The sequence below is a fragment of the Sinocyclocheilus anshuiensis genome, unplaced genomic scaffold, assembly GCF_001515605.1.
Source record: "Sinocyclocheilus anshuiensis isolate Anshui unplaced genomic scaffold, SAMN03320099.WGS_v1.1 scaffold1429, whole genome shotgun sequence".
Taxonomy (NCBI): domain Eukaryota; kingdom Metazoa; phylum Chordata; class Actinopteri; order Cypriniformes; family Cyprinidae; genus Sinocyclocheilus; species Sinocyclocheilus anshuiensis.
In genome coordinates this window covers 837754-851293 of record NW_015548305.1, presented here as the reverse complement: position 1 = coordinate 851293, position 13540 = coordinate 837754, and the positions used below count along the sequence as shown (strand labels likewise).

Genomic DNA, 13540 nt, shown 5'->3' with positions numbered 1-13540 from the left:
ACACTGAAAAGTCATTGTAAAACACATTCGCAGACCATTAGTGTCTTTTCTGTGTTCATTCTCACCTGTCTCCAGGTCTTGCCACAGTCTGAGGTGATGTACATCTCCTCTTTATATTCAACCAGCTGAGACCCGAGGTTACCTGAAGAGAAGACGCACAGAATATTTCCACATAAATACAAAGAGGGAGAGAGCATCTTTAATTTTCTTCTTTTTAACTTGAGGCGAAGCAGCAATTTCCTCACTTAATTTTAAGAGAGAAGGAGGAGTAGTTGTGAGCGAGTTGCATATAAAAAGAATGAAACTGTGAGAAAACTGGAGGCTATTGTGGATCAAAGGCTGGGAACTAGTTAGAGCTGAACATTTTACTGAGGAAGTGCACAATAATAGTAAGAGAAAGCAGGATTTTGATGGAGACTCAGTGCTCATTTTGTGCAGTGTATGTACATGTACATTTATATGGTGAGAACAAGCTTCAATGTGTTTAAAACCGGAGACTGCTCATGTGTTTGTTAGTAAGAGAAATAAGTCAAGAGTGAACAAGTCACTGTGACACTGACTACGTTTACATGGACATCAGTAATCTAATTATTTACCTTATTCTAAATAAGCCAATATTATGATTATAGTGTTTACATGAGTTGCTTTTAGAATATGCCTTTCATGTTCCCGTTTTACATGTTATACATAGTTCGATTAATGGCACGTCATTACATCCCCACGTGACGCCATCCGACGTCCCCTCCAGAATTTCACGTATAAACATAGTTCGTCTTCGTGATGATGCCATGTACAGTTTTGGGTGTTTCATTTTTAATTTACAGAAAGCTTCAAGTGCAGTTAATTATTTGTACGTGCATACAGACGACGACGGGTGTTAAAGCTCTTTTATTTGCTGTCAAATGGTTGAGCACTGCCGTGTGTGTGTATCCTGTCGCAAAATGCGACAAAAAGTCCTACACGACGGTAATAATGTGATTAAGGTGTGTGCATGTCTATACTGCACTTCAGTAATGCGACTAAAATAGGAATACTCCACGTCTTAATTCGATTTCTGTTTACTTCGAATATGACTTTAGCCGGATTAAGGTAATCAAAAATCTCTGTTTACATGGTAGATTCTTAATCAGAGTATTGTCTTAATCGTATTAAAATCGGAGTATTGTTGTCCATGTAAACGTACTCACTGTCTGTGTGTGTGTGTGTGTGTGTGTGTGTGTGTGTGTGTATGTTACATGTCTGTAACCCTGAGGGAATGAACAGACTTGATGACCTTGTGAACTGGCAATAGCTCTAGCCTTGGATTCAAGAACATTAATGTATTGTCTTCCTCAATTCCCCATGAAACCTGTGGCAATAAAGAGCAAATATTTCATATATCTGTTCCTGCCTCCTTTTGTGCCTCAGTGTGGGCTCAATGGCAGTGCACAACACTCAGAAATGGTACATCACATTCATTTTTCCCTCCTAAAATATTTCTCAGCATTCCTTTCCTTTTTTTTCTTTTCTTCGTACACACTATCACAGTTTCCCTAAGCATGCTGTAGTGCAGATTTGGATCTGGAATATAATTAGTTCTTGTAATTGAAAAGGAGTACAGAGCTTCATGGTGACAGTGCTGATGTGTAACAGTGGTCATGAAGACTGACCTGCACCCATTATGAGGCCTGGGGCAGAATCTTTAGTGTGGACCGTTCCAGATACGTAAGGGTTGTCAGCCCAGCGCAGGTGGAGATGGAGGTGACAGTCAGGCTAGGAAGAGGAACAGAGGCAAAGAAAAATGTTACTCTCTCTGACTTTTTTTTTTGTACTTTGGTGATTATTACCCAATAGATATACCACCAACCAGTGTTTTACATAAGGTGTGCACTTAATAGAAAATCTAGACTCTCTGACAAACACACAAAACCACCTTGCATTAACACACACAAATAACAGTCTAAGTTCTACAGTAAGCAGCCCATAATTTAAAATCACTTCACAAGTCGTACTACATAATGTTCCGGATAAAAGATGAATCAGAGCATGAATTTAAAGCATATTTAAGGTGTCAAAAACCTCAACAGGGTGGCAATAAAAAATGAGAAGAGCAGTAAAAATGACAAAAAAAAATGAGAGAGGAAGGAAGAGAGAGTGTTGATAAATGAGGAGGAGAAGAGAACAATGAGAAAAAAGACATGTCAAACGGACGGCTGGGAGATGAAGATGTGAGAAGGGTTGGCTAGACAGACAGGAAAGGAGAGAGAAGTCGATACATGTCCTTTCAACTTGTGATTTATATCTAGTCTTGTCTTGTCTCATGTATGCCAGAAACCATATCTGTGTCTTAATTAATGGCCAGCTACCAGTCACAGTGTTTAAAATGGGCATTTATAATGATACATATCATCTCTAGCTGTGTGTGTGTGTGGATTGATGATTCAGATCGTTTTTTCTTTTTTGTCTAATGAGACAGCAGCAGAACCAATGCCTGCTCTGCACACCAACCCTCAACCACAAACAGCGGAAGATGAGTCAGATCGAGGGGTCAATGACTTCACGTCTGTGTCTGTGAGACAGTTGCGGTACAATCATTCTGAACAGGAAAAAAGCAGAGTGTGGGCTGGATATATATCTGTAGATGCATAATGAAATAAAGTCACGATTTTGTTAGTATGAATATGCAATGAACGACATCTGCACAATTACTGTATATTTAAATCAAGGTCTGCATTGTAGCTTTTAGTTTGTGGGTATGTTATGTACACTTCCATTTAAAAGGGGTCTGTAAGAGTTTTTTCATGTTTTTGAAAGAAGTGTCTTGCTTACAAAAGCTGCTTTTATTTGAGCAAAAATACTGTAAAAGAGGAATATTGTGAATTTTATTACAATGTTCCTATTTTAATCTTTTAAAATGTAATTTATCCCTTTGATAGCAAAGCTGAATTTTCTGCAGTCATTAATCCAGTCTTTAGTGTCACATGATCCTTCAGAAATCATTGTAATATACTGATTTGGTGCTCAAGAAACATTTCTTATTGTTATCAGTATTGAAAACAATTGTGCAGCTTAATATTACTGTGGAAACGTTATACATTTTTCAGGAATCTTTGATAAATATAAAGTTCAAAAGATCAGCATTTGAAATAGAAATCTTTTGCAACAATGTAAGTTTTTACTGTCACTTTTGATTACCTGAATTCTTGCTGAATAAAGGTATTAATAAAAAGTATTCAATTTTTTTGATAATATCTTACTAACCCCAAATGTTTGCACGGTACTATATTTATAAATATCATATGTAAGTAATATGTTTGGGAAATTAAAGTATTAACTGAAAGGTAAAAAGGGGCTTAAAAATAATGACAAAAACTTTTACATTTTTAATCAAAATCATTATTCTGCTTAACTTTTCAAATAAAAAAAAAATGGGCGCGAAAGCTAGACTAAAATTAATTTAGCACTGATAGATACATAGAAATGTAAAAGACCATCTGAAAAGCTGGATTAAGGAATGAACAGGCATATTTACCTGCTTGCAGCTGACAGGTTTGCCATTCATATCAGTTGTGGGAGGAGCCAGTGGTTCCCAGTCTCTGCCTTTGTTGTAGGTAATGAGAGTCATCACTTTTCCATCTATTTTTTGATTGGCTAAGAATACGCCCTTGATGCCACGAACCTGAAAAACATACACACACACAACCAAAGGATGTGCTATTCCTCAGTATCTCCCAGATCCTGTAAAGAAGCTGTAAAATATTACTAGCAAGTCAAATTATGGCAAAGTCACAACTATCTAAGAAACTGTCCAAAGTGTTAGATCAAACTTGCTTCAGTAGCACACGAACATCAGCTTTCTAGAATCACATGCTGCTGGCAATAAATAATAAATGCGTGAAGGCAGAGTTACTAGATCACAAGCAGTCACACTTCAGTTTTATGTGTGTGTGTTTTTTTGAAGTGTTATAGGTAAAGGTCTCTAACAATGTGAACTTTACAACAGTTAAACTATGTTTAGTTCATTATGCAGAAGGTAGGATGTGAAGCCCACACTGCCTTGTTTTACACAAGTACATTGTGGGGTGAAATGCTGACCTCTAGGATGTCGATGACGACATTCTCTTCAGGCTGCTTGGTGCTGCGGACGTTCTCCAACATAATGGAGTAATAGACTCCTTGTGGATCTGACTGGTAGAGGTTGTACGTGTCTGTTTGATACCACTCCTGCAGAGCCAGGAATACCTGATTCTCATCTGTACTCACAATTTGCACATCCTGCACAGAAAGACAAAAACAGAGAAGCAGAAAGATACCACACAAGAAGATTAGAACCTCATGTAAAGATAAAAGTGAAATAAGTCCAATGCAAATGACAGTTTCAGTTTTCTCAGCAGGTACAAATAATTAACATCATGATTCGTTCGGGCTTGTGTCTTTGTGTGAAGAGAGATAGAAAAGCTGAACGCTTTCACTTGTGCTTACATAAAACAACCACAAAAAAGAGCTGCATATGAATCCATGGTGATTATATTTAGTTGCTTTGAAATGAAAAGTTTATTTTGAGCTGCTGTGAAGAACTGAGTTGGAACATGAACTGTGTAGGGACAGATTTAGATTAAATGAAAGCATGAACAATGAATGAATCCATCCTATAATTAGCTCTTCTGATTTGCCTTAAAAGAATACCGAATCAACATTAAGTTCCTCAGTTTTGGTAGCTTAGATGTATACAGCCGGGCGCTGTGGCAATGACTGGGTCAGGACGGGGGAGTTTGTCACCATGTTGTTCTTCCCGATAAAGTGAAAGTGGGTCGCATTAATTTAGGCACAAAGATGAAGGGTACAAGCTCAAGCCCCCAGCTGAATTCATTCATAAGAACTTAAGTGAAGAGCTAGCAAAGTCCCTGAAGCGCTGTGTAGCTTTAATGTGCTTCAGAGACCAAATTCTAAGGCTATTTCTCACTTATGTCCCACTAACAGCAGTTTAGAGGCACTGAACCCCCTCTGTGAGAGGTCAGTTACACAACACCTGTTTACTCTGAGAATTATAGGATGGAATAGGGAATATAAAGATAAAGCAACACACTTAAAGAAGCATCTGTAACTACTTGTGTGTGTGCATGTGCATATGGACCAACGCATCTTTACTGTACATGCAGCTTCTATATAAAGAATGATAAAGAGGCTTTCTGAGTAATATATCCATACTACATGTGCAGTATAAATAGTGTATGTCTTATATCAGCTTCATTAAAGTCAATTATTATGACATGATTCAAATAATTTCAGTCAGAATTAAAAAGATTTTTTGTTAGAATTAAATAGCCAGACAATTTCATATTTCTCTGTCTTTTTCACTTCCCAAAAAGACAGGCTTTTCTAATGCAACATAATGATGCACATTAGTTGTATATCTGACGCTGCATCTGTCTATTTTATAATTCTTGTGGTGCCACAGAGCATGACGGAAAATGTGGTCTGGTCTGTCTCCTCATAACCCGCCTAAATGAGTTGTTTTCTGGCAAGATTTATCACTATTTTTCATCAAAACACAAAATGCATGCAAACTAAATGGTACCATCAACATTCACAATTCCAGCTTATTATGATCAATGACCCAACTTGGAAAGTCTTGGCTTAAAGAAAGTTTAAAAAAAAAACTTCATGAACAACTCTTCCAACTCACTGTTAAAGAGACTTCTAATCCTGTTTCATCCCTGTGTTCGCTTCCTTCCTAAAATATCTTTCTATATCCACACACAAACACTTCTGAAAAGTACCAATTTCCCCAGAAGACTTAGACTATTCTGATGAAATGAATGCAAATATTTAATTTCAGAGAAGCTCTTATATAGAGGGGACTGCAAATGTGTACATGGCTTTTACACACATTATTTCAAATCGAATTTACCCTTTTACCATCCTTAGTTGTCAGGAGGTTCATGATGACATCTGGAGACAAGCAATCACAAATCGTAATAGCTGATTGATTGCTTCCACGTTTGCTATGCAATTTTTCGATCAGATTTGGAGATGGTACTGAACACGCCTCTTGTCTAGAACTGCAATGTAATTATTGGCTGTTGATTTGAGGTCAAATATGAACAGCTCATCATCTTTTAGTTAGTTGTGCATTAAAATTTTAACGATGAGGTCATCTTCCCACCAAGGCTTACACAAGACAATGAAGTCATCGCTGTGAAACACAGCTGCTGAAAGTTCCCCTGGAGAGAGTGGAAGTTTTAAACGTGGATTATAAGATCATCTAAACAAGCACACAAACAGCAACAAGAACAACAGAGTAAGAGGATTAGAACAGGAAGCTATAGGTGAAGCACTTGCGTTTTCTTTTTAAGTCTTACATTCTACTGGCTGGATAGGTCCTGTCTTTGTCTATCATACTATGTGACAGGACACTCAGGTCCCCAGTACTGATAACAGCACTATCAGAACTTAAGACAGCACTATCCATCTGACTCTGACAGCAGGCACAGGACCCCTATCAGCCATGACACAGCTGCAGAACATTTGTGTCTCTGCCTACAGCCACAATCCCTGAGTGCATTATCAGCAGGCTGACTGAGTGTCTAAGAAGGATGGGATAGGTAACAGTACGAATGGATGGATGGAAAGACAGGAAATCTGTACAGAAAAAAAGAAAGAAAGAAATGAAATGGCATATTATTATTAACACAGCAGAAGTTTTTGCTTTTTCTCTGTCTGGTGGATTCATTGTGCTCCAATAGTGGTGCATTTGAATTCTGGTCATGCGGTTTCATTCTTGAAGCAGAGAAACAGGTCTTAATTGGCCAAAATCAATAGTATTGTTTCTATTCACAGTCTGCTTCAAGTAAAAGAACACTGGGCCTTTTTAAGTGATTTTGTGTGGTTCAGGGGCGATTGCAGTTGGATTAAAATACCAACATTTATCTAAGCTGAAACATTTAAAGCAGGCTTGAAAAATTACAGATGCGTTACAAAGTTAATTTTTTCAGAATAGCGTCGTTTCTCAAGTACACTTAATGATTGGAGATCAAGTTGATTGAAATGTGTCTACAGAAATTTTATATGATAATGTTATTTGTTCATTTAAGATGGGCTGATTCACTCCTAAAACAGACTGGCACACTTTTTCTTTAAAGGGACAGACAACCCAAAACTGAAAATTCTGGCATCATTTAATCAACCTTTCTGTGTTCCACAGGTATCAAGACATGCAGGTTTGGAACTACATGACGGTGAGTAAATGATGATACAATATTCATTTTTGGGTGAACACTACCCGGGTTTTGCATTTTTCAAAAGGTTTTCAATTATTCACTGTGGAAAATATGGGCACAACATCAGCCAACCCCACCTCTCTCACACACTCCTGCTCTCTTCTGGGTTCTTGAACCGGGTGTCTAAAATTTGACCTATCTGCTCAGTCAAGCGACAAGCAACTAAAAGAGCAGAGCAAAGAGGGTCTAGAGAGGGGAAAAACACCAATAATGCTTTAACCCACAAAATGACACCACGAAGGGAAATGATAAATATATCCGTTCTAAATAGTCACAAAAACCCTTGCATGTTCACTTGAAGGCACTGAGCGAATGAATATATAGCATGGTCAACTTCTACAGTAATTAAATCAAAGCTTTTATCCTTTGCCATTAAGGCGAATGCCTGGTAATCTGGGGCATCTTTCTTAGTAGTACTCTTCTCTTACACTTTTCTCTCTCTCTCTTTCACTCTGTCACAGTGAATCAGTGGTTGGCACAGTTACAAATGCCATTGACAGCAGCTGCCCTACAGCCTCTCTCCTTTCCCTGCCTCTCTCTGAGGGTGAAATATACATGAAGCAGGCCCCTCTGGCCTCCACTCCAATCAATGTTATTCAATTACAGTCAGCCAGCATTTTACTGAAGCACTCCCTTGGGTTAGAGCCACAGACAGCCTGGTCAGTCATCAGCTGTAACCCTTAGCCAGCTGTCTTCATTCGCCGGCATATTACTGTCATACATCACGGCTCCTCAGTAGGTTAAACCCACATCTGGGTTGTAATAGTGTAGTGTTTCAATGCTAGACACCAACTGTGCTCTTCAGTTCATACATATTGCTGCAATACGTCATAGTCAGTCTCCGGCTTTAAAGTGAAATCCACAACAGCTGCAGATGATAAAAGAACAATAACCACCTTCAAACAGTAACTCACATTTAGTACATAGGTCATGACAAAAACAGCAGTAACTTAAAACACAAAACTAAACATGCACATGATGCTGCAACAGTAAAAAAACTGCACCAAACTAAATCTTAGTATTTTTAACATTTATACACCAGTTTCACTGTTTTTTCCCCTCCGTTTGTCTGTTTGCCAGTTTTGGACACGTGGACAGTCTGTGCATTAGTTGTGGGTATTTTTCAGTGACTATTACTGCAGGTTACACCAGTACACCAGTAGGTGGCAACAAGTGACTGTCTTTATAAGTGAGTCATTGAATTATTAATTTAACCGATTTGCTCAAACTCAGTGATTCATTCAGCAATTAAACAAACAACTGTCTTCATGATTCAGCCATTGAATCATTTACTTAACCAATTTGTTCAAAAACACTGGTTTATTCAGGAACGGAACACCACTGCTACGTTAATTCTGCTTTTACTTTGTAGTCCTATTTTCTTTTGTGCAACAACAATATACTGGCAATAATGTGTCACTCAAAGCTACTTAATATTAACCTCTTAATATTAATTTGTTTATTGAACTGCTATTTAAAAGTAGTATCACTCTTGTAATTGTGTTAGTTTTATTAAAAAAAAAACAGATATGTGTCTTAATATGTGTGATACCGTTTAATTTAGTGTTGTGATTGAATAAGATTAAATAGCAGAAAGTTAAAACAATATTTTTAAACAAACAATATAGAAACACAATATTAAATATCAGTTTGCATTGCAGTATGATTAGCACAAAAAATTTATTGTACACTACAAAGCATTTTAAACATACAAAAAAACAACCCAAAGATTACAACCCAAAATTGCACCCAAAAGTGATTTCAGAGTAAATATTGGTCATTTTACAGCCACATTTCTGAGGACCGTACCTTTGGAAGGGCATATTTAGGGAATCTCATCTGAACAAATTCATTCCTTCGATATGAGACGTAATACTTGGTTCGATTTCCTGTAGTTACCTAAAAAGAAAAAGAAAGAAAGACAGTGTGTTTTTATTTCACTATCCCAATCATGGGGTCTTGTCTTCACTGTCAGCAATTTTGAGATATATATATATATATATGTGTGTGTGTGTGTGTGTGTATGTATATTATGTAGGCCTATATCCTGACAAGCAATGTGTAAACAAAACAATTCTTGCATTGCATCTTAATTGGGCCTATTGTTCACTCCAGTACCCTAACGTGAGAAATTTTCCTCAAAAGCAAAATAAAAGCCTGAAAATATCCCAGCATCTAAAATGCTAACACAGCTGTGGCAGTATTTGCTTTGGAGATGAGAGACGTCATCAGCCTTTACATGTGAAAATGGACTGTCACGCTGTTAAAGAAAATCCCAGGACTGCACTTCTAAAAGCATTCACTGAGCTTGTGAACTGGCCATGAGGACTAACAGGTCTAACACTTATCAGTTTTTTTTTTTAAATATCAACCAAAGTAACAAGGTTAACTGATGGTCATGCTTTTAATGTTGGTTAAACACCTAGAGACCTGCAGGAGCAAATTTAAGGGGGTCTGAATACTTTCCGTACCCACTGTATATATATATATATATATATATATATATATATATACTTGATTCTGATTGGTCAATCATAACATACAGTTATTTTTTAATTATGAATCATTATTATTTTTGAATTATTAAACTGTGTAACTGACTGTTGTCCCTGGCAACAGATTCCCTACAGTATATAGCTGTGTTAGTTAATTAAAACTCAAAGTCCATTTATTTATCTGGCAAGCAGTCTTGTAATAAGTGACATGATGTGCATTCAGACGATCATTATCACAAAATAAACCCTTTTAAGTAAATACAAGACCCTGACCAGGGTTTATTTTACCTGGTTAAAAGTGCCAGTAAAGCATTGTGTTTATCAGAAGTGACAGTAAAGCCATTTATATTGTATATCAAATAAAAGCTGTTACTTTGAATTTTCATCAAAAATATTAAAAGAATCCTGAACAATATATTTCTACAAAAATACTAAGCAGCAAAATTTTCAAAATTGATGATAATAAGAAACGTTTCTTGAACATCAAATCAGCATATTGGAATTAAACATCATGCATCACTGAAGACTGGAGTAAAATTTTAAGATATATTAAAATGGTAATTGTAATGATATTGTAATAATATTTCACAATATTAATTTATTTTTGATAACTACAGATTTGGTGAGCATAAGGGACAACATTAAAAAAAACTTACTGACCTTGAATTTTTGATGTTAGTGTATAGTGTGTATATAATATATAATATATAAGTTGATAATCTGCTAAACTCTCTAATGTCTGAATGGATCTGTCTGAATAAATATGTACATACATCATATGTAAAGATATGCAACACATCATTTTACCTTCACAAATATGTATTCATCTTGCACTGAGAGGGAATTGTGATCAATCTTCCCCAAGAACTGTGCTGTCACCATTTTATCAGAGCAATTTTGTATGAGACATGTCACATAAAGGTATCCTGGTGAAAGACAGAAAACACACACATAAAAGGGTTAGAGGAAAAGTGAAGGTAACAATTTGACTTTCAAAACTTTGAAAGGAATTTAATTTCTATGTCTGATCATACAGCTTTTGTAAGTGAGTGTTTGGAAGCCATTCCAAAGGTGAATGGAGTGAAAGATATCTGCAAAAAAAAAAACACATGGAGCTCTTAACAAAATTAGCTGAAGCTGATCCTCACTGGGCACATTGCTTAGCTCCAGAATGGCAGGAAATTAATTATGGGAAAACAGTGCCGAGGTGCCCTGTAGCAATGGCCTTTCTGTTTAGAATCTCACACAATAGCTGGCTCAGCAACCTCTACAAAACACACACACACACACACACACACTCATCAATTCTCCAAACGTGCATAAAAAATGACAACCAATTGGAAAATGATGAAAATATTAGAGGAGAATGCATACTCCAAAAATCATAGCCAAAGATTACATATCAAAGTGGGGAACTTAATTGCTATTATCATAATGTTGTTTCCTCTCATTCTCTGTGGTTTTATTTTTTGTTATTAATTTTAGGCAAACAAATGGGCAGACTACTTCACTGAAGAGGACGAATGGTTAATCAAAGCAGTACAGCAGAGAAATTCATTAAAAAGCAATTAGAATGGCTGAGCGCTTTGCTTCTGTCTTCTGTCACACAAGGTCAGACGTGCACACACACACACACACACACACACACACACACACACACATACAGCACATCCTATGAGAGGTTGAAGGAGCCACTGAGCTGAAGAAAAAACACTTGAGGTCTGCATCTGTCAGTGTGACACAAGCCCAACAGATAAAGAGTAAAACCACAACTGAAAGTTCATTTATCAGAAGAAGGGCTTGATTTGTGTGTCCAGTGTGATTTTTATACTAGTTAGACACATCTCTCACCTCCCTTAGGGGTTGAGTGTATGTGTTTGTAGGTTGCAATGTGACTGTCAGGCAGCGTTTAACCTTCACTGGCTTGAGTGTGATAGAGCTCTGTGCAACAGTTTGCATCTGTACGCCTGGTTTCTTTCACACACACAAACACACAAGCCTTACAAAACAGCTCAGCCAGGAGGAATTTCTCTGAAAGAGGTTTGTTCGCAGTGGTTTGATACAGTATGTAAAATTGAATTGAAATGCACTGTTCTATAAACACATGAGCTCCCTTACCACCACCGATGTCTTGAATCTCCATATGAACCAAATCAGGATCCACATCCACCCCCGTCACGGCCCTTAAACAAAGCATACAGTTTAGCAACACATTGAGAGGATCAAACAAGACCGACTCACACACAGAAGGACATCTTAAAGGGATAGTTCACTTCAAAATTGCAATTCTTTCTGCATCTGCTCACCTTCATGTTGTTCCAATGACTTGATTTAACAAAAAATGGAAAGCTTTGAAGAGTTAATGCTTGTAATCACACACAAAAACAGTGACACTTTTCAGAATTTCACATTTTCTGTTCCACAGAAGAAAAAAGTGAAATAATTGTGGGTAAATAAATGACAGAATGGATGTCATTTTTGGAGTAACTATCTTTAAAACATTCCCTTAGCAGAACCTTCTCAACCATACAGACACATAGAAAGTCCCTTGGTTTCAAGGAATGCAGACAGCTTGCTGTCTTTTGTCTAGTTGTGTTAAACACAATTGTTTGGAGGTTACTAAACTGCTCAGGGAAGTTCTAGCTCAGTAAACCTGCACAAAACCTACATTATTTTACAAGCATTTTAACAAGCAGGAAATTAACAGAACCTTTTAAGAATGTGTGTGTTGTTTTGCATGATTTTTCCCCAAACCAGTTAAGTTCCAAATTCCTTCCACAGCAGTTTTTATTGGTCAACTCAATCACTCAGTTAGCTGTCACAAAAAGTTCAGACTTAAGGCATTTCATTCAGAGTTCGGAAATTACACTGTCCCACTTTATATTAGGGGGCCTTAACTATTATGCGCTTCCATTTAAATTAATCATTAATACAATGCACTTATTATCTACATACATGTTTTTACATTGTACTATTAATATATTATTAATATGTAATATTTTCAAAATACATGCATGTAATTACATCTGTAATTAATTTCTGTAATTACATTTAAAATTACACTGTTGACCCATCCCTTACATCTCAACCCACCCTTAAACCTACCCATACCACCAAACCTGTCCCTAAACTTACCCGTATCCCACCTCAATAGCAGCAGAAGTGTTTTGCAATACAATATGAACACAATAAGTACATTGTACTTATTTTTTGACATAAGTACCTAGTCGTTAAGGCCACATAAAATAAAGTGGAACCAATTACACTGATGAATCCGATCTGTTAGGAATGGGATGTCCTGCTAATGGTTAAGATTTGGGTTTAGGTTGGGGGTTCGTTGTTGTTTCAGCTCTGTGTGGGCAATCAGGACTTTGATTGACAAGATCAATGAAATCTTTAGAATCGGCTGCTGGGCGAGGTTTGTGCTTAACTAGTTTGGGGTAAAAAACATGCGTTTTAATGTCTATATCTGACAGCGTGCTTTTCAGCATTTCAGCTGGAGATAATTGTTCTAAATGCCTGTGATATTTCTAAATCAATGCTTTATGACATGTAAATATTTACAGCAGCATAATAGCTACATAATCTAGCTCTACATTGATTTATAGCAGATTACTTGACCGTCATGTCTCAACATCATACAATGAGCTCAAGACTCCTCTCCTGACCACACGATACGGACCACCCTCCCAGACAGCATCCCTGTCCATTAAAGCCACGCTGATTTATGCTCTCTCCTCCCAGACCTCCCCTTCTTTTGTTTTATGAGCGAGGAAGCAGACGGGG

General features: G+C 37.1%; 1 protein-coding gene across 3 annotated transcripts in view; it reads right to left on the bottom strand.

Moving 5' to 3' along the window:
- LOC107656200 (VPS10 domain-containing receptor SorCS2-like) overlaps positions 1 to 13540 on the bottom strand; it is a 162227-nt gene that overhangs the window by 14109 nt on the left and 134578 nt on the right. For all 3 annotated transcript variants that reach the window (XM_016443960.1, XM_016443961.1, XM_016443963.1), the window contains exons 6-12: positions 11873 to 11937; positions 10562 to 10680; positions 9069 to 9158; positions 4075 to 4254; positions 3512 to 3658; positions 1650 to 1752; positions 66 to 142 (exon numbers count right to left, since the gene is read on the bottom strand). In XM_016443960.1, the coding sequence (XP_016299446.1) occupies positions 66 to 142; positions 1650 to 1752; positions 3512 to 3658; positions 4075 to 4254; positions 9069 to 9158; positions 10562 to 10680; positions 11873 to 11937 (781 nt within the window). The remainder of the gene's footprint in view (positions 1 to 65; positions 143 to 1649; positions 1753 to 3511; positions 3659 to 4074; positions 4255 to 9068; positions 9159 to 10561; positions 10681 to 11872; positions 11938 to 13540) is intronic.